Source organism: Falco biarmicus, chromosome 6 (assembly GCF_023638135.1).
Source record: "Falco biarmicus isolate bFalBia1 chromosome 6, bFalBia1.pri, whole genome shotgun sequence".
NCBI classification, from domain to species: domain Eukaryota; kingdom Metazoa; phylum Chordata; class Aves; order Falconiformes; family Falconidae; genus Falco; species Falco biarmicus.
In genome coordinates, this window is record NC_079293.1 from 52,611,426 (window position 1) to 52,633,212 (window position 21,787).

The 21,787-nt window shown below is 39.5% G+C and overlaps 1 protein-coding gene across 3 annotated transcripts in view; it reads right to left on the reverse strand.

Annotated features, from left to right (window-relative positions):
- The window catches only part of PEX7 (peroxisomal biogenesis factor 7), a 50,443-nt gene extending 29,012 nt beyond the window's left edge, over window positions 1-21,431 (reverse strand). For 2 of the 3 annotated variants that reach the window (XM_056343628.1, XM_056343626.1), the window contains exons 1-7: window positions 21,264-21,431; window positions 20,073-20,130; window positions 18,365-18,515; window positions 12,196-12,273; window positions 11,782-11,890; window positions 846-952; window positions 337-450 (exon numbers count right to left, since the gene is read on the reverse strand). In XM_056343628.1, coding sequence (XP_056199603.1) covers window positions 337-450; window positions 846-952; window positions 11,782-11,890; window positions 12,196-12,273; window positions 18,365-18,515; window positions 20,073-20,130; window positions 21,264-21,384 — 738 coding nt within the window. In that variant the 5' untranslated portion in view covers window positions 21,385-21,431. The remainder of the gene's footprint in view (window positions 1-336; window positions 451-845; window positions 953-11,781; window positions 11,891-12,195; window positions 12,274-18,364; window positions 18,516-20,072; window positions 20,131-21,263) is intronic. The other variant, XM_056343627.1, reaches the window with a different exon arrangement.
- Between the last annotated feature and the right edge of the window lie 356 nt (window positions 21,432-21,787).

Below are 21,787 nucleotides of genomic sequence, written 5' to 3' on the forward strand. Positions count from 1 at the left end.
AAGGCACAGCACCATTTAAAAAATGAATTAGCAAAGGTATTTTCTCTATCTCAAACGCCATATAACATAGCAGAAGTAAACCTCCCAACACTCTCTCAAGCTCTCAAACACTCCTCATGGAAATATACTGACTTTGAAATCTCAGCAATCTGCTAAATATCAAAGTATTCTACAGTGCTGAAATGAAGGTTTCCAAGAACAATCACTACAGCATGTAAAATCTTCAACACCCATTTTATTTTTGCTAGTCATTAGATAATATAAAATATTACTGCTTTCCAGGAAGATTTGTTTAACAATTCAGTGGTGGTCATCAGGGAATAAAATACAACTTACTTTTACTCTTCTGATAGCATAGGTATGACCAAGCAAGATGAACACTGGTTGACGGATGTTCCGCAAATCCCAGCCTTTCAAGCTACAGTCAACTGCACCAGTTACCAGCAAGTTCTGATGATTTGATAAAACACAGATGTATCAGGAAAATGTAATTATTAAATTGCAATGATGTGCACGTTGGCTACAGAAGTTAGATAAATCAAACAATACAGATGAATAAATCATAAATGAGGTCTCCATTGTGTAAAATCAAGACAACAGAGAAATACAATCTGTTTCTCCACTATGGACTATTCTGTCCACTATACAAAATAAAAACCTCCAATCTACTTGAGCCATCCATCTGTTGGAGCAATGCACTTCTGAAGATGTAGTAATAAGTGAAAGCAACAAAGCAACTAGACATATTTTTCTAAAGAGAAGATGCATTAATGTTGCAGTAAAAAGACCCACTATTTAACGAGAGTTCTTCAAACAGGAAACCAGTTGGACTAACAGGTTTATACCTCATCATATTTGCACCAGTCACAGCTCAAGATCTCAGCCTGGTGGGCTGGTATCACAAGGTTGACTTTGGGAGCTTTCACATCCCAAACTCTTAAAGTCTGGTCACCTGAAACAAAGAGAAATTGACACAACATTGTTGAATCAATTATGGGATATAGTTAATCCTCTAGTATTTAGGAGGCACCTATTTCTTAGTTTGTATTTCATACAGCTATTACATGATGACACTCATGCCAAATAGAGCTAGCACATTATAGACACAGAGGTTAGATTAATGCAAAAAAGGAATCAGAACTTACTATTGCTGTTTCATTAGAAAAGAAAATAAGAACTACTTCATTTTATTGCTAACACTTCCATTATTTTCTAAACTCTAATTTGATCAAAAGGAGACGGGGTAAAATACTTAACATCTAACTACAGTAGTAATAGCTTAAGGTCCATTTAAAAATGGACTTAGAAGACCAGAATCATAGAAAAACTTTCCCTGCAAGCCAGCTGTGAAAAAGTACCTAGACACATACTTTTGGCATGCAGAAAAGTGAACAGTATTGAAAATGCAATTTATCTCCAGATTCTTTCAATGAAGGGAAAAATGATGATGCATTATCTGTACTCATCACGTGCAAAACCTGCACAGTTACTCTCGTTGAAATACCAGAAGATCAAGTAATTCTGCTGTAACTATTACAGATATTAAAGGCAATGTCTGCTTTAACCTCCGAGCCCATACACACACCTGCACATGTGCGTGCGCACACACACAGCTCTTCAGAGAGCAATGGAGTCCAGCTTAACTTAACAGTTGTGAATCACCTGAGCCTCTCTATCTCCAGCCATAAACTGCCTTCTACCCCTGAAGATCTTTACCATTTGCATATACCCTTCTTACAAATTCAGTTCTTAATGGCTTACAAAGACATGGAAAACTGCATCAGCTGACAACCATGCTTTTCAATTTTTTTTTTAAATTGTGATTCTCTCATTAACCCTGAATATTTAGCTTTGTATCAGCAAAAATGGATTCTCCAGCTCATTTTTTTACAGAGAGAGAAAATTGATTAGAACTCATGATTGTGTTCATCCAAGAGACAAATTAAATCTAAATAGAAGCTGTATCCAAACACCCATGATTTCTACAGAAATCATGTATCAGTACTACCTAAATTTAAAAAACAGTTTTACCTTGCTGCTGAAGAAATGACTGATGTTTCTTTGCCAGAAACACTTCTGGAAATTCTCAGATTGGTTATCATCAATAATTATGATTTTTATGCTGTTTAGATACAAGCATTTTGATGGTTTTAATGCCCATTTGGTCACTGGCCTTAAAATACACAGCTGGGCACACAAAATCATTGGTCTTTTTAAGAAGCTGGCTACGGTTGAAGCAAACCCATCCTTACAGCCACAACAATATTCCTATTGCATTTGCAGAAAGACACAAAATGGTTGCAAAGTCTGAATGCAAAAACAAAGCTAGAGTGAGCTTGGTTCCACTACCAGACACAAGACTAGTGTTATGACTATGGTGCTACACAGATCACAGGAAGCTCTGCTCTTATGGTTGGCTGGCTTTTCCTCAGACTCCATGATTGTGAGAGATACAGTACTCTTGGTGGATAAATTCCCTACCTGTAAGGTGGGAACAACACATGTTTTCTCACAATTTTAACTCCCCTCATCGATTTTGGTACTATCAAGAGTAAAACTGCTGCCCAGTATATGCACAGCACTCCTGAAAATGACACCCTGCAGTCAGCTGAAGCCCCAGGCATCACTAAAGTGCTTATAAAAACAGGCCAACATATGGAGAGGAAGGAACATAACCAGCAGGGTCTTGGCAAGAAAAGGGTAGTATGCTCATCCACCCACCATTAGTCTTGTTATCTGCTTGCCTGCGGAGGACAGATTTCAGTTTGAGTCTTAAGTCTTTCTGAGCTATTATAATGGACTTCTTAAAAAGCTTTTATTTTAATTTCATCAGATAACACAAGATTTGAAGGGGAAACACGTATTTCACTGTAGACAGGACCATTTTTCCTAAGCAAATAAATATATAAATCCAGGTGAACTAGAATGAACTGCTACAGAGATGGGCCACAGTAGCATTATGAGGGCCAAAAACGTTTGGAAAAGTAAGTTACTCAGCCAGTAACAATTTCGACACTAAATATACAATTGCTCCAATTATGTCTTTTTTAATAGAAAATGCTGATGCACAAGAAAAAGAATTATTTTCCCTTTTTATTATTATTTTTATTTATTTATTTGAAAATGCTAGACTTAGCTGTCATTAATTCCGGCTGGCACTATTTGTGAAATGTTTTTAATGCAGTAACATAACATGCAAGTGAGCCTTTCTGTGAACAGAACAGGCTGAATTAAAGCCAAAGGCAAATCCAATTTGTCCATTTAAGTTAGTTGAAGAATCAGATTAATTAAAAAGAAAAAAAGAGGCTGATAAGCTAAACAAGTGTAATCTTGACACACATTTTAACAAACTTTTTTTTTACCTCAAACATCTTTCTATGACCTCACTATATATATTTATATTTCTTGTCAACAAAAATTGCTGTAAAAAATTTTGGAATTTCCATGATTCCTTCAAACCTGCACTTCAAAGGATACATTTCTTCCATATGGCAAAGCAGAAGCAGGATAATAATAATAGAAAGTACAACTAAAGCACACCTAGTACAATCATATTCACTAACAGCCACTGCCAGTTTGCATACCAAAGTAAGCAACCAAAAAAAGTGGCCAACATTTCCCCCACAAAATATTTCTATTTTTGTAAGAAGCAATTTCTCTATGGCAACAGATTTTTGCTGGTCTGTTAGATAATTACGATTCCAGATTTGTTTGTATATTGTACTTGCTTTCTTTCATTTTAATGAATATTTGTGAAATCTTGGACGAATCAATAGAACTACACAATATATACTCATCTATTCAAAATTTTTGAAAGAGATGCTAATCTACAAGTACATCATCCCCGTATATGGGATAAAGACCACTAATGTGAATCACAATGTATGACAGTGAAAAGATACAGTTTATTTAAGATTTAAATTTCATGTAGGTTTTAGACTGGTTTTTTAATCACAGATGTATTTTACCCAAATCCATAAATGATAATCTCCTAAGTCCTGTGATAAGGACCACCTAAGCAATCATTGCCAAATAGTGCAGAGGTAAAACATTAACTATAAAAAACAGCTAGGTATTTGGGAGATCATTAAAAACTCAAGAAACCTTAAACACTATCTGAAGGCAAAAAGGATTCTAACCAGGACAGATACAATGTTTTTCAAGAACTAAAGTAAAGTAGTTAGCTCAAAGTTTTACTTCTAAAAAAATCAGATTCATTTTTTAAAGTTCTAAAGCAAGAAATCTTATTTTCTGACACTGTTCTCTTATGAAGAGGAAAAAACCCACCAAAAAACATATATTTAATTTACTGTAGGAAAAGAATTCAGCATAAGGGACAGAAGTATTGGAATATAAGGTGTAACAACATAAAATGGTTTGGGTTGGAAGGGACCTTGAAGATCATCTAGTTCCAACCCTCCTGCCATGGGCAGGGACACCTTCCACTAGAGCAGGTAGCTCAAAGCCCCATCCAGCCTGGCCTTGGGCACTTCCAGGGATGGGGCATCCACAGCTTCTCTGGGCAACCCCTTCCAGCACCTCACCAGCCTCACAGTAGAGAATTGCTTCCTTATAGCCAATCTAAATCTACCCTCTTTCAGTTACAAGCCATTCCCCCTTATCCTGTCATTACATGCCCTTGTAAAAAGTCAATGAAATCCAATTAAAGTAAGTACTTCTGCAGTGCCATTGAACAAGTTAACATTGCTTACTTGTATGTATTTTTAAATACTAAACCAGACTAAATTATTTAGCCAGAATGACATAGAAAATGTGGGAGAATAAGAACAGAACCCAAATCTAATGACTCTCAAAACCCATCTTTTTAGGCATGTTAAAACAATCATGCTGTTTCTGTCATAGATACTTGTCCTGGTTCTGGCTGGGAGAAAGTTAATTTTCTTCCTAGTAGCTGGTACAGTGCTGTGTTTCAGATTTAGGATGAGAATAACATTGATAACACACTGGTGCTTTAGTTGTTGCTGAGCAGTGCTTACACTAAGTCAAGGACTTTTCAACTTCTCTTGCTGCCCTGCCAGCAAGCAGGCTGGGGCTGCAAAAGAAGCTGGGAGGGGACACAGCTGGGACAGCTGGCCCCAACTGGCCAAAAGGGTATTCCATACCATATGATGTCATGCTCAGCATATAAAGCTGGGGGAAGGAGGAAGGAAGGATGTTTGGAGTCATGGTGTTTGTCTTCGCAAGCAACTGCTACACGCGACGGAGCCCTGCTGTCCTGGGGATGGCTGAGCACCTGCCTGCCCATGCGAAATGGTGAATGAATTCCTTGTTTTGCTCGCTTGCATGTGTGGCTTTTGCTTTACTTATTAAACTGTCTTTATCTCAACCCCTGAGTCTTCTCACTTTTACTCTTCCGATTCTCTCCCCAGTCCCACTGAGGGGGGACTGAGTAAGCGGCTGCGTGGGGCTTAGTTGCCAGCGGGAGTTAAACCACGGCAACAGCAGAAGCGAACCTAGAGCAGGATTAATAAAGCTCATGAGATTCCACACAAAGCGACAGAAATAGTGACATGAATAGCAGCTTTATTTAAATCATTCAACAGGACTCTACTGAATGCACAAAATCTACTTCCACGTAGCACAACCTAGATAGCAAATAAACATAACTGCCAGTGGAAACATACTTTGCAACTGGTAAGTTTTTGGTCTGATACAAAACGCTGTAAAGCTAAGAAACCAAAGAGCTTTAAGTTATTTCAGAGAAGACCTCAACAGAATCTTTTTTCTGAAAGGAGTAAATAGTTTTAAGAAAACAATAATTAAAAAAAATAATCAGTGAAAACTTCTTTCAGTGTTTTCCAAGATGATTAAACATAAATCTTGGGTCCAAATATTTATTTCAATATTGACTTAACTTATGACTTACTATTAAATGATTTTTCAGCAAATGGCAATATTGGCTAGATACTTAAGTCCAAACCAAATGACCCAGAACCTATTAATTCACTGTAAAAACCTGTGAATGCATTTTCCTTCTTAACACTTAATCATTATTTCACAATGCAAGATTCTAATATAAAAAGTGCTTTATATTCTAGCATGTGCTGCATACAATACTTTACTATGGTTAGCATATACTATAAATTGAGGGCTAAACTCATTTCCTGAGAAATATTTCAGCTTGCACATCAGAGGATGACTTAGCAAAGCTTACTGAGCACAAGACTTGGATGAATTCTCCACTGTGCTGGTATGTCTTGAAGCAATAGATTGCAAATGAAAATGCCCACCTGACTTCATTACACAGATGTGACACAACAAAGTAAGCAAGTCAATTATATTTTAATACCTTCTAGCATAAACATCAGTTTAGCTAAACTGCAACAAAACACAGTAAGTGTGTATTCAGTTTGCTCTCTAGATACTCAATTTGTACAATTTGTACAATGCACTAAATTGAAGCCTCTTACTCTTTTATCCCTTGAGGATTTGTATTCCAAAAATGACCAACTTGTGCAAAGCCTTGAACCTTGTTCATGATGGCGTTTCTTCTAGCACATTCAACAAACAAGCAACCAGCAAAGAACTTGTAAGAAGCAAAGAGTTGGACCCACACCACACAAGCTAATGGAATATAAATCTCTAGTGAAGTGTTTTGGAACCCATGACTGTCATAGAAGAACAGAAAATTACTTCCTGCAGGTTTTTTGGAACCTGAACACACACACAAACATCTTTGGATGTATGTTGGATGGATGGAGCTCCACTCCCCAACTGCTCTTTGTTTTGCTCTGTGCTACTTTTGAAGCAGGAATTTAAGCTGAAGATTTAGAAAGCTGAAGCCAAAGAACAGACAACCCCAAATTTGGTCCAATAACTTACACATGGAAAACACCTCTTTATTGAGGAGCTGCACTCAAGGCTATTCCAACTAATTCAGTAACCATCCTCTTAGTAAATGTACACCTTCCCCAGCTCATTATTTCATGCCAAATAATTTGTTCATTTTTAGTTTTCTTTCACAATTTGGATCCCAAACACAAAAAGGTGTGCCAAGACTACATGCCAGCCTGATTTATGAAACTACAGCTTGACAACCCCTTAACTACACACATTTGTCACTAAGACCACTAGGCAAGAAGACAAACTTTTTAAAAATCAACTCACTATGTCAGGGCTGGCAATAAAACAGAATATGAGATCAACAATGTTTTTTAATTCTAACCTTAAAGTCTAGCAATGAATGCAAGGGATTACAAAGAGTGGAGGCTGGTTTACAAGTTCGTTTGTAAACCAGCAAAGCTACAGTTCCCCAACACTTTTGTCAACATAATAAAAATTTTCCAGAAACGATCACATCTTGTTGTTGTATGAGAAAATTTTTTGCCCTGGGCTTTCAGTCTGAAAAATAAGTTTTTGAGCAAAGAATACAATTAATTGACCTAAATACTGATGAAAACAGACATTATCTCGCCAGATTTAAAAAACACTTTTTTCCCTTATTCATTATTTATTTAAGATGTTATGAAAACTATGCATGTGCCCTAACCAGTCAACTTAAAGAGTGTGGTAATGATTTAAAAATGAATGTGGCATTAAAACTGAGGTCCCGTAGCTCAGATAAAAGTTAGCAGTTATTCTAAATCTGGGCTTTGTCAAATCCAAACCACTCATATTTTTATTTGCCATTTTCATATCTGTATCAAAGAATACTGCAGTTACACAGATTAGGGTAAAATGGTACTCATTAGTTACTTCCCACTGTTAAATTTAAAGGGCAATAAATACAGTTGATATTATAATGGATGCTTTTTATATAAACCACAGGACAAAGTAAGGCCTATTGCTCCACACTCATGGAAAACAATTTCATAGAACTGCTTTATGTTTGCCTATATACTAATGTTGTGTGCATGTGGCACTTTATGTGCTTCTCACCAATGTGCTCTCTGGGTTAAAAAAAAAAAAAAAGAAAGAAAAAAGAGAGACGTTTGGGCAAATGACACAATGACTCATTAAATCCTTTTAGCCATGAAAATGCTGTTAAACATTTATGTCATTGCTTTAACGACATTTTCCACATCACTGTTTTTTCAGTGTAAGGCAGACATTTGCCAGGACTCTGGTTTAGTGCCACATGTACACCTGAACATCCTGCTTATCTTATCAGCTCAGAAATCATTACTGACATCACAACAGCTGTTATTTACACATACAGAATTAACCATTTTTTCTGTTACTATGAACTCCCAATTTCAAACAAAAAAGATAAGCCATTTACTTGCTTTTTGAGAGTACAAATGATTGTACATGAAAACTACAGCATTGTAAAGTACCTCACACATGCCTGTAAATGTTAAATGGAAGTGTATTAGATGCTGAATAAAAGCTAATTTAACTGATGCATCAGACATATTTATCTTCTGTAAGTTAACTGCTTTTTATTGTCCACTACAGACAAACTTCGTTTTCCTGTATGTATTCAGACTGGAGAGTTAATGAAGTAAAAGAAGTACAATTAGTATCAAATCTTTTTTCAACTGCTTTATATTGCAGTCTTAGGTTTCTCATTTTCTTCACTGATATTCTTTTTCTAGTCTCATAATAGTGTAAGAAAGTAATTTTCCAAAAGCAAAGATTTAACCCAATTAGCTTCAGGCAAAAGTTGTCTAGGTACATAATGGTCCTTCTGAGCAGCTGTTTTACTGTGGCTTGCAGTTGTGTTTGGTTTTCTGTTTTCAGTATTCACAAACTAATCAGTTAAGTGGAAATTAAACCTCTGCTAGCATCAATGTGGATTCAAATAAAGGCAGGAAAAGGGCAAGGCTGAAGCATGCATAGCATCCTAAACCTCTGTCTCTCTTGCTTATTTTCTTTGAAATAATACTAATAAAAAAAATAATAAAAAACCCTCATGCATTGCTTCACTTAAATTTAGGTAAATTGGAAGCATTTCAAGACCAGTATTTTTTTTAATCTATCGTTAACAACATACCTAACTTATTTTACTAACACATGCAAAACTGAAGATGCTACAACAAGAAACAGTTCGTTTCTGGTCTGAAGTGCTAAGAGTTTATATTATTAAGATATAAATAAGCCTGTGGTTGTGAGTAAGTATGTGTGAGGTGGAATGAAAGAAAGGCGACAGGAGGGGCGAGAAAGAACACACATACACACACACTACATGCCTAATGCTGCGCAGCCTTCTTCAAGAGAATGTTTCAATACTCTTCAAAAAGCTACTGGTTTAAAAAGTTAAAAAACCCCAAGGGAGATGAAAAGAAGTACAAGAAGTTTCCTTACAGACTCAGTTTCAGGTACTAATTTTCAAGACAAGACAAAGTTGCAAAAGCGACCAGAAAACAAACAAACAAACAAAAAAAGGGGTAAACCCTTCCAGCAAGTGTATCAAAGGGAACAGCTGCACATTCGACACAATGTTACCATGTTGAGATTGCAGTTTTTCTCCAGCTCCAACTTCAGCTCAATAGATGAGTCATCAGTGAAATTAAGCTTTCTGTTCCATCATTTTCTCTCCTGCTTAAAGTATATGGACCGTAGCAAGTTTCAAGTGAGGTCCAGCATTCTGAACAGTTCCACTTCACTTTCACCACATATCTTGACTGACAGAGTAGAATGCCATTAAACACTAAACAGTGAAGTAAACGCGCTGAACATAAACCATCTGATACACCTTTCTTACTATAAGGAAATGGCATTTATACCCAGAGCTAGAGGGTCATGAGTACTTCTACTACCCACAGTCCTGCTGATGAAAGAAAAAACTGCCAGTATATAATTTCTGCAGTGAAGGAATCTAATCAAACCACAGAAAAATTCCAATGGAAACTAAAACCAAAAGCAAATAAGAAACATTTTCCACATCTGCATGTCATGACTTCTATGCAAGGTCTTTGTTTTTAAGTTATTTTATTTAGAAGCACACGAGATGTTTTATTTCGGAAACCATAAGACAGTTCACCATCATTCTGAAGACTTTATTTTCTCTTAGCTAATGATTTTACACCTAGCATTACACTATGGGATTTTATTTCACACTTAAGTAGTACTTAGAGAACAAAAATACTGTGCATCTTTTGTGCATGTTTTTTTTTTCCCTGTAAAATACTATGGAGTCATCAATTGGTGAAAACTGACTGCAACTAGCTTCAGGCTCCAGCAATATGTGTTAGTCCCTTTCAATAATCAAAGTAAAATTCACAAAATAGGAAGTCTTTAGAGTTTTAGTCAAAATTTCCAACAGCTGCACCCACTAAGTCACTCAAAAAACAGATCAAGTGTATGTTGCTGTACCCAGTGTATATACCACTACATACAGCATCTAACAATCAATGTTTCCCAAAATTGTTAAAGTGCCAATGTATTAGAAGATAATTTGGCTTCATACTCTAGAGGATCAAATTTGAAATAACTAGCTGGATCAGTAAAGCTCTTTTGTTCACCCAGATTGTCAGAAATTTTGTATGAGTAAGACTACCATGGAGGGGAGGCTTCTGAGCAGGACTTTAAAGAGACCATCATAACACCTAGAATTTGCAAAAAACACTAAGCACTGTTTTCTCCACTTACCTTTAACCAAATAGTAGTTAGCTGGTATTTTTGTAGTATATAGTTGCTTTTCAGTACAATTGTTCAAACAGCATACAGGACCCAATCCTGTAAGCTTCTCAGATCCTATTAGATAGGTATCTCACTAAGCGTACCTCAATGAATCTTTAAATAAGTTGAAAATATCTATGCTCCAGCATCTGGCTTTCAAGCACTACAAATACATGTAACTTGTTAGTCATTCTAGTTCAACCCTGCAAGCAGAGTCAGATGGAAATAGCCAGACTCAAATTTTATGAAAGCCATATGCACTTTCTTATCAAACTTCCCATAGAAGACAATGACGGCCAGTACCTGTGTGTACTCATTGTCTCTCTTTAACTTCAGTAACAGGAAAACTTATTTATCCTTGCTTACACTCTTGATATAAGAGCTGAACAATTTCTAATTAAACAAGTACAAAGGTCTAACAGACTTGAAATCAGAGAAATCCAAGCCACTGAAGTTAATCTACCAATATTTGCATTAAGGTAGTGTCTTACTGCCCCTCTTTCCCAAGCAAACTCCGTGGCTCACAGCACCCCTTGCCCAGCTAAGTCAGCAGTAAGGCTCGAGGTCTCACTCCAGAGTTCTCCTTGTGTCTCTGAAGCAGGAGCAGTGTTTGTAAAACACTGCCATCTTGCCATACAGTCTCTTTGCCTCAGGTACACCCAACTCAATTATGATTGTATTGACCAGCAAAATTCATAGCACTGGCCAAAGCAGGAAAGCAAAATTGATGATTACCTTTCCCAAAAAAACAAGGCACAGGGATCTCCAGTAGTCCTTAAAACAGTTCAGTGGGAACTGGCTATGTTACTCACAGAGCTAACAGTCTACTGACACTTGAGATATTTTGAAAAAAAAAAAATGTAAGCCAGAACACAAAATAAAGCATATAACATGATTTAGTGGTCAGTAACAAAAGCAAGGTGAATGGAACAGAGCTACATAAAATAACAGAAAATATTGCCACAAGGTAACTGAAGTAATTGCTAGAAAACTGCCGATCCCTGTTTAAATGGCCAACAGGATGATTTACAGATCATACAGAACCTACAAATCCAGCCACAGCAATAAATTTATCTTGTCTTCTTCCATTTAGATGTATGACACACACTGCCATCTGCTGGACAAAATGCTGAACTAACCTAATAACATAAAGGTTGGGTTCTTTTGTTCTGAGAATCTCTTTACCATCATGTTTACCTGAGGCAGATGCAAAACAACCTGGGATGTGTGGAGACCATATAGTGCTGTAAATGACCGCTTCGTGGCCTTTAAAAGTGCATAATGACTTCCCCACAGCTGGATCCCACTGAATAAAGTAAAAAGAAAACTGTTGAAGTACACATTCAATAAGAAAGGAAAGTTTCATACATTAAAAAAGCTTTATACATACAAAAAGGACTAAATGAACTTTTTTTTACCATGTATCATGAAAAGCATTTGTATGCTTGAACTGATATCAACTGTGGGATAAAGCAGTATCTCAGTTAAAACAGAATTTCAGTCTCAGTGTAAAAATGAAGAGGGAAAGTGAATCAATGCTGTTCTTAACACAAAGAACTATCAGATCCAAAACAAATTGCATTTTTCACCTTCAGCAGAAAATCAACATACCAGCTTGGCTGTTTGATCACATGAACCAGACACCACTAGCTGTTCTCCTCTAGTTTGGCTCCAGTCAACACTAAATACCTATAAATGATACAACAGCCTAGTTTAGAAAGAGCATTAGAATAGAAGTCTGAAACTCTAGTTAGCCAAAGTTTCACGATATACACTTGCATTTGCAGATTGTATCATAATCAGCTAAAAGAAACACACCAGTCAAGCACCACAAAGCTGCCAACAATGCCAACACCTGAACAAAAATTGAACTTAACATCTCAGTCTGGCATTAAAGGTAAATGCAGGCTCAGAAAAATATCCAGAAAAATAAAGAAGGGCCAACATGTTGAAAGGAAAAAGAAAAGTTCTAACAAAATCCACATAGACCCACCATCACTAGAAGTTTCTGCCACTGTGAAAAGTCATTTCAGACTGATTTCTTATCTATGAAACAGTTTTATTCAAACTTCTACAATTTTTAATTCCTAGCAATGTAAATGCCATCTCTCTTCAGAGCTGACTATAGAGTTGACTTTGAGGTTTTAGCTAACTAACAGTAAATATGTTTTTATGATATCTAATTCTCATAAGAAATACATGTCAAAAAATACCCCTGATTTTCATCTTTCCTGGGTTCTGTGACACTTTTTTACCATTCAAACAAATAAATTACCTCAAAAAAATAAAATAAGATAAAATAAAAAACTCAACTTCCATCATGACTCATCATTTCAGCTTTTAAGAAATTGCTTTTACCTGTACAGCTGGAATCATAGAATCACAGAATGGTTTGGGTTGGAAGGGACCTTAAAGATCATCTAGTTCCAACCCCCCACCATAGGCAGGGACACCTTCCACTAGACCAGGTTGCCCAAAGCCCCATCCAGCCTGACCTTGAACACTTCCAGGGATGGGGCATCCACAGCTTCTTTGGGAAACCCCTTTGAGTGCCTCACCACCCTCACAGTGAAGAACTTCTTCCTTATAGCTAATCTAAACCTCCCTTTTTCAGCTTAAAGCCGTTCCCCCTTGTCCTATCCCTACATACATGCCCTTGTGAAAGGTCCCTCCCCAGCTTTCCTGTAGCCCCCCTTTAGGCACTGGCAGGCTGCTATAAGGTCCCCCCAGAGCCTTCTCTTCTCCAGGCTGAACAACCCCAACTCTCTCAGCCTGTCTTCATAGGAGAGGGGCTACAGCCCTCTGATCATCTTTGCAGCCTTCCTCTGGACTGGCTCCAGCAGGTCCATGTCCTCCTTACACTGGGGTCCCCAGAGCTGGACGCAGCACTCCAGGTGGGGTCTCAGAAGAGTGGACTAGAGGGGGAGAATCGCCTCCCTTGGTCTGCTGGCCACACTCCTGTTGATGCAGCCCAGCATATGTTTGGCTTCCTGGGCTGCAAGCGCACGTTGCCAGGTCATGCTGAGCTTCTCACCAACCAACACCACCAAGTCCTTCTCCTCAGGGCTGCTCTCAATCCATTTTCCACCCAGTTTGTAATCGTGCTTCAGATTGCCCTGACCCACATGCAGGACCTTGCACTTGGCCTTGTTGAACTTCATGAGGTTTGCGTGGGCCAACCTCTCAAGCCTGTCAAGGTCCCTCTGGATGGCATCCCTGCCCTCCAGTATATTGACCACACCACTTGGGGTCATCAGCAAACTTGCTGAGGGTGCACTCAATCCCACTACTCACGTCACCAACAAAGACATTAAACAGCGCTGGTCCCAATAATAACCCCCGAGGAATGCCACTTGACACTCATCTCCACTTGGACATCAAGCCGTTGACTGCAACTCTTTGATGCGACCATCCAGAGAATTCCTTATCCACCAAGTGGTCCATCCATCACATCCATGTCTTTCCAGTTTAAAGACAAGGATGTTGTGCAGGACAGCGTCAGATATATTGCACAGGTCCAGATAGATGGTATCAGCTGCTCTTCCCTTATCCACCAACATACACTGTAACCCCGTCGTAGAAGGCCACCAAATTTGTCAGGACCGATTTGCCCTTAGTGAAGCCATGCTGGTTGTCACAAGTCACTTCCCTATTTTTGATGTGTCTTAGCATAGTTTCCAGGAGGATCTACTTCATGATCTTGCTGGGCACAGAGGTAAGGTTGACTTGCCTGTAGTTCCCCAGGTCCTCCTTCTTTCCGCTTTTAAAAACGAAGGTTATGTTTCCCCTTTTCCCGTCAGTGGGAACTTCACCAATCTGCCACAACTTTGCAAAGATGATAGAAATAAGTTCCCTCTTCTCTGATAGTTTATTCTATAATGGGTCCCCACCTTCACAGCGAACACTTTGACTGCATCCTTTACTGCTGATTTTTGAGCTCTGCTGCCTCAGAAAAAAACCCCACTCTATAAGGTAGTTCTTCAAATGACTTCAAATCTGAAAGTCTCAAGAACACACACAACTTCCATCTTCAAATGTACTCTATCTTCATCTACATGACGGAAGATGCATTCTGTTGTTACTTTACCTCACACCAAAATGGCTCAATAAGCTGCAGATGGACTTGAATCATTTCAGTGCTAAGGTGAATAAATATTAGCTGAAACAGTTTATTTGCTTGACTTCCTGACCCAATCAGACCTCCCATGATACTTCTCAGAAACGTGGCCACATCCCACCAGTGGTATGTGGCACCACTCTCAACAGTCAGGCCACTAACCACTGGGGATTTGCACTCCAGCTGGGACAATCTAGTTCTAGCACAGCACTGGATCTAATCTGTGAGTCAACATATTAGTTGCTGTGTTTGTCTTGGATAGCTGGAATTTGTGTTAAACAACAGCAACCCTGTTCTGAAAGTGAAAATGTTTGGACCTTTGTCACCAGACAAAAAAGCAGAGAAGCTGGACTGGAAAAAGAAAATCCAGCCAAACCAAAGTCTTCTATGGAGAGTGCCTTATATAAGAAAGGAAATCAAGGTAACACTTAGCTACTCCTGAGCATCTTCCTTCCCAAAAATATTTCAATTTATGCTAGATCCAGCTTAAATTCACTGGTTTTCATCTGTTTTCTTATTTCCAATTAGTGGAAGGCAACCACTGCCCACAGAACATCGAAGTTTTATCTGCAACTTTTTTTTTTTTCAATTTTACAGTGTCCTACGTCCCATATACTGAAAGGCATATTGTTCTAGCACCATTTTGTGCTAGCTCCCTTCCTTGAGGAGTTTATCTTCTAAATCAGGGGTCCTCAAACTGTTTAACCAGGGGGCCGGCGCGCAGATGCAGTGGCAGGCAGCCATCTGTGGCTGCTTGGTTTCCCCCCCAGCCCCCGGCGGGGGGGTCTGTAAATACCGGGGGCCGGATTGAGGACCCTGGGGGCCGTATCCGGCCCGCGGGCCGTAGATTGAGGACCCCTGATCTAAATGTACAAGACATTCAGACAATACTTGACAAAAGCCAAATAACAAACAAAAAGGTAATTATTTCGTTTTCCCAAATCATGCCTTTATGTCTTTATTTTTCTACTTTTGTCAGCTACCTACAAGTACTACAGCTTATTAAAACATGCTCCCTTTCAACCTGACTCCTCATATTAAAATAATAACAAAGGAGCCACACAAGCACCCACTCATGTTTTAAGAACGGAAAACATCACAGTTCTCCAAAGTGGCTCCCAAGCTCCTCACAGACTTTAGCCTTTCTCCTCTCCTTACACCTGAATTTGCGGGATGACCTATGTTCAACTCCTAAGCTGCTCCTGTTTGGAAATGCCTCTAAATGTATCATTACGTAGTACATGTCTTTCACACAACAGCCCTATGAAGTCAGCTCAGTTGAAGTGTTTGGCTCTCATATTCATGTCCAAGATTTTCCAGAAAGAAATATATCTAAGAAACATGCAACTGTGTCACACAATTCACCTAGCCTCACATATTTGGTATGAATGAGATCTACTGCACAGATAAGGCAAAGCACATGTATGGCTTACAGCTCACTCACAAGACATCAGCACATAGATCTGCTGAATACGTGTTGTGACGTGCGTTTGTGTACATATGGCAGACATGGTTAGGACTGCCCAGCACTCTGCTGCATCACAGGCGGCGGGACATGGGCAAATTCTCCTTCAGGCAAGAATTACAAATAGAACAGACAACAGGCTCATAAAAAGCAAGAGCTATTTTCCATTCAGCATGTGACAGGTCCAGGTAATGAGAAGAGAATGAAAAGCAGAAGGCGTGGAGAACCAAGTAAGGTTCGCTTCTGTTCTTTCCTTTTCAATCTATCACCCAACATACATTTACAGACATTTCAATACAAGCTGTGTTGACCAACTGAGATAGATCAATAACACAGCATAAATCTTAGCTGTTAATTTTTTAGTGCTTTATCTTCAATCATAAAATGCATTAATATTCGTTTATGCCTGAACAGCAGAAAAAAAATGCCTCAGGCAAGATGAAAAGATGACGAAAAAAAAGATGTAAAAACATAAAAAATACTTCAAAATAAATGTTCAGGCTCACTTTACAAGACAAATTTAATTCAAGCATTCTGTTGTCTCACGTTCCAGTGAGACTTCATCAAAATCAAACTAAATTAGACTCATTTATTCACAAGATTCAGCAGCTGGTTAGTGCTGGAATAAACATTGTCCTTTGATAACAGAGATGTGCTTTTAAATTAAAAATTCACATTCTTTTTGAGGAGGGACAATGATCTCATTTAGAAAACAAGAAACAGATCCCTGTCAATCCTGCATTAGAAATATTATAAAATGCAGTGACAAAATTGTTATTAGAAATGTCAGACAGGGATTAAGGATTAGGAAAGTAGTCAATCATTTTAAACAGCACTGTCTGCCAGTGTTTACCACAAACTATTAGGTATATTCCCTCTGAGATTTATCCTCTTAAGGCATGTTTATAAGGAATCAATACAAACATTTCATATCCCACAATAAACACCCAGCCCATGTTTCCTATACTGTCTTTCTAACTCATGGTTGAATGCTTCCACCTCCCCATGCTATGTGCTAAATTAAGAATTGGACATGGAAATGTTTACTTCACAAACAACAGATGGTGTGGCAGAACAAAAATAAACTTATGAACAACCTCCCCCCCCCTTGATATTATGCCTTGCCTACACTTTTCTGTTACTACGATCAGTCTTTGAACATTATCATAAAGTCCTGATCACAACTACAAACGCATATCTCAAAATTATTTATTTACATAGTACATGTATTAAACCAAAGTAGCAAAATTACAAAGAAATGAGGTACAGAAGATGGACTGTCATGTAACTGCAGTCACTCAGCTTTTAGCTTTGTGCTTCATATCTGAAAAAAATCTTGACACCTTTGTGGATACAAAACTGGATTTTGTTATTGACTGCACATCCACCAGGATGTACATAAATTCATATTTATGTAATTTAGATAAAGTGTCAACAATCCAGGGTAAAACTGACTGCATCTAAATTCAAAGATGACAGAAGTGAGTGGAGAGTTAGAAGGAAAGTGTGGAGAAAAAAAAAGGGTAGAAAAATCACTTGAGGGAAGATAAATATACTCAAGTATAGGTGTCCTTAAAAGTATGCAAATACATTTATGAACATGAATATAACATTTTTCTCTACCCATCTTGCACCACATACAGAAACTTTCAAAAATTTTAAGATTTTAACAGTAATTTTAAGAAAATCAAATGCAACAGTACCAAACCAAGGCTAAAAAAATACATGCTGTCCCAATATTTGACTACCGTTATTTGAGTGGAACCTCACAGATGCTAGGACGGAAAAGGATAAGCATTTTCTATACAAAAGAAGTTCTAAGGATCTGCATAATGTGTGTCACTCTAGATCCTCAAGGATAACACTGCTACATACATCAGCTGTCTGATTTAGACCTATCCAATAACGCTCTCAAACTGCAGTACTTTCATACAACACAATGATTGCTTAGCCTATAAGAAGCTACAAACCCTATTTCTGAATATGTTGGATTTATGTAATTAAGCGGTACCTATTACATTGTATATACAAATATGTACAACATTCACTTCATGTGCAAAATAATGTTGTTATAAATTCAAACCATGGACCCAAAGTTAGACAAGAAACCCTGCTTTTGATTATAAGTCCACAAATAAATCTTCTAATAATTCAAACATCAGATAGTTCATTAAATTTTTCAAGTTTGCCTGGTTTACCTCCTGAGTGTGCTCTTTATAGACTTGCAGTGGACCTTTTGTTTTAGCTGTATCCCAGATTTGCAGAGATCCATCTCCACTAGAAGTGATCAACACATGTTCATTATTCTCACTCCAGGTCACATCAAACAGGCCATCATTCCAGTCAAAACTAAATCAGAACAATGAAGGTATTTGTCCGTGAGAAAGCACGACATCGAAGTCTGAACTAGTTACATGCAAAGACTATTTCTTTAAATCACCCTCTTTACCATTCTAACCAGTATTTTTATATATTTGAGTTTCCAGTAAATCTCCTTACAAGTAACTTACTTGTTATAATGTCAACTTTTACAACTGTATGCTAGAATAGGCTGATTAAGTTAAAGCACAAATGAGCCAAGGGCCTGCCATACACAGAATATGAAATCTGATTTCAGTCTTAAACTTGCCCGGCAAACAGAGGCAGAGGTACCACATCTCACTCTGATCTACAGTTTCTCCAGGATGTTGCTACTGGAGTAGGAGCCCTTTGTCTGTAACAACTGTGGTAAATAAAGAAATTAAACTGGCTATGTTGGGAGAGCTCTATCCAGTTCACACTACCATTAGGAAGCTAAGACACACCGAAAAAACAACTGAAAGGCAGTCATGAACATACTAAAGATCTCTTCACTCCCTTAAAAGGGCTTTTAACACACTACAGATTCATTATATGGGATCTGGTACTGTGTATTTGTTGCTCTGCAACAACTATCAATGATGGTGCTGTTATCTCATGGTAAATATGAATATATTTCATTTATTTACCCTCTTTTCACTGAAGGTTTAGCTAAGTTCAGGTTAAACTTCATGGCACCCTGCAGTAATGATGAGGGAAAAGCACATACAAAGAACATTTTATTTTGGTGGAGAACATGACACAGCTTCTGGCTCGGGCAGTTACAGGACCTTCTACCACAAATTAAGTGGAGTCACTGGAAACATAGAAATGAACAGTACTAAACCAGAGCACTTAGCAAAACTAACAGCATGTTGACAAGCTTTGAAGAATCTTGCTTTATAATTAAATTTAATTAAAAAAAGTTTCTCTGAATATGATGAACTATTTGTTAAGCACTTCTAGTGCAGCCCTCTTAATCTAAATAATTGTTGTTTCAAAAGTTTCTTAAAAAAATTCTAGGTCAATGATGGTCAAGTATTAAACGCCCACCCCCACCCCACCTTCCTAACCTTTCTCCTCCTCCCATCCAGAACACAAATCAAACTCCTCTCAGACCCTTAGAATACCTAATCTCCTAGGAAGGACTTCCATGGCTTTACGTAGCTTCCTGCTCTATTTTCAGTATAAGTCAACCATAAGGGCATAAATTTAGGTGGCAATGCACTAATCCTAAAAAGCTAAAACTTTTAATTTCAAGTTAGGGCAGAGAAGCTGCTTTTAATTTTCACTGTCAGTTTTCTATAAAATGTTTTACACTATGGAAAGGGTGCCATTCAGATTGCTTCCTGTAACAAAATCTATGCAATATAAACCTATTATTTGTGTGTAAATATAAACACATTTATTTGTATGTAAATACAAAGACCTGCATTCAGTAGATACTATAGCATGAATACAATAGGGTTTTATTGCTAACAATAACCCAAAATATTTGGGCTGTGTCTTGTATTCACAGTTACACAGTAAGTTTTTCTCCTGCAAAAATAAAGCATAAACCTGCGTTACCTCCTGAGCAGAACAATCTTGGCTTCATTTTGTTCCAGCACTGCCAAAGTTCCACAGCCTAAACCAGCAAAATAAAAGAAAACGTCACAACTAGTTTCCCCCGTGCCAGAGGAAACTACTGTGGCTCTGAAGTAGCTCCTGTGTGCAAATACAAAGGGCATCTGAACTTGTAAGAGGCCAATTAGTTGCTTAAATAAATGTCTTATGTTCTCTAAAACAGTAATTAATTTACATCAGACTGTGTTTTGCCCCCCCCTCCCCTTTTTTTTTAACTCCAGTATACCCGTAGGTGAGGCTAGAAAAGAAACAGCTTGCTTATGAAGCATCAAAGCGTGTTTTCCCCATGAGCTTCACCTTACAGACACAGCAGCACGGGGTTCCTGGGCATCACTCTGATACAGCAGCGTAATGCTTTTGCCCACCCGGAATCTAGCACTACAGCTCACCAAAAAAAAATAAGTCATTCAGTTCTGAGAAAACACACATGGGTACTGCTTACCCACATGACCGGGATATTTGCAAAGTAATTCCACATTTAGAAAGTTTACTTTCAACGAGTGCTTTCAGGAGCAATGCTCCCACTGGAAGGGCTGAGAGAAGCTCCGCTTGCCTCTTAACGGGGCCACCCGATCGCCGGGGCGCGGCTGGACACTCGGTGACTGAGGCTGTAACAGTTATAATTTTAAGGGTAAAATACTTTCAGACGTTTCATCCACACCGCGTTCGTCTCTACCGTTGTATTTCTGCGGTGGCCGCGGGGCGCCACGACCCGCCGGGCGCACGGCGGTGTCTCACAGGGCCCTCGGGGGAGTGCTGCTTTGGCGGAGGCGAGAATAAATACAACAGTAGAGACGAACACGGTGTGGATGAAACGTCTGGAAGTATTTCCCCCTTAAAATTTTCGCTATTCCAGCACTCCCCCGAGGGCCCTGTGAGACACCGCCGTGCGCCCGGCGGGTCGTGGCGCCCCGCGGCCAGCAGCAGCGCCGCCACCCGCGCCCACCGCAGAAATATACGTTGATACCAAAGCAAAACAAAAGCAACGGAAAGGGAAATCCCAGCACGCTTTTACAGACGCCGGCTGCCGTTGCGGACACGGCAATTTCCAGAGCCCCCATGAGGAGCCGCTACCGGGAACGTCCGGGAACGGCCACCCCCCTCCGCGCCCCGCCGCGGAGGCCCCGCCCGCACCTGCGATGCCGTAGTACTGCGCGGCGGCGCAGGCCACACGCCCCGGCCAGTAGGGCGAGAACTCCGCCGCGTAGCCGTGCAGCCCGGGCAGCCGCAGGGCGCCGCCGCCCGCCGTGCCCATGGCCCCCCACCGGGCCCCGACCGCGGCGCGGAGGAGCTGCCGCCCCCAGCGCGCGGCCCCGCCGGAAGCGCCACGCCCGCCGGGCGGTGCTGAAGCTGCGGCGTCGCCGCCGCCATCTTTGGCGATGGCAGAGGGCGGCCCGAGGCGCTGCAGCGTGGAGGGCCCGGCTGCAGAGGGGCCCGCGGCCGCCTCAGGGCCCACCCTGGGCTCCAGGGGAACTGCTGCTGGCAGTTCCTGGCAGCCCTGACCGACTCTGGTCAGCTGCGGCCTTGGGCCTCTGTGGCTTTCTGCTCCTTGCAGCCTTGTCCTCTTCAGAGGAAAGCTGTAAGCTTAGGAGGGCCTTACTGAGCAATTTATCAGTTGATATTGTTAGGCTTTCATACATACCCCAGTGTGATTTGTC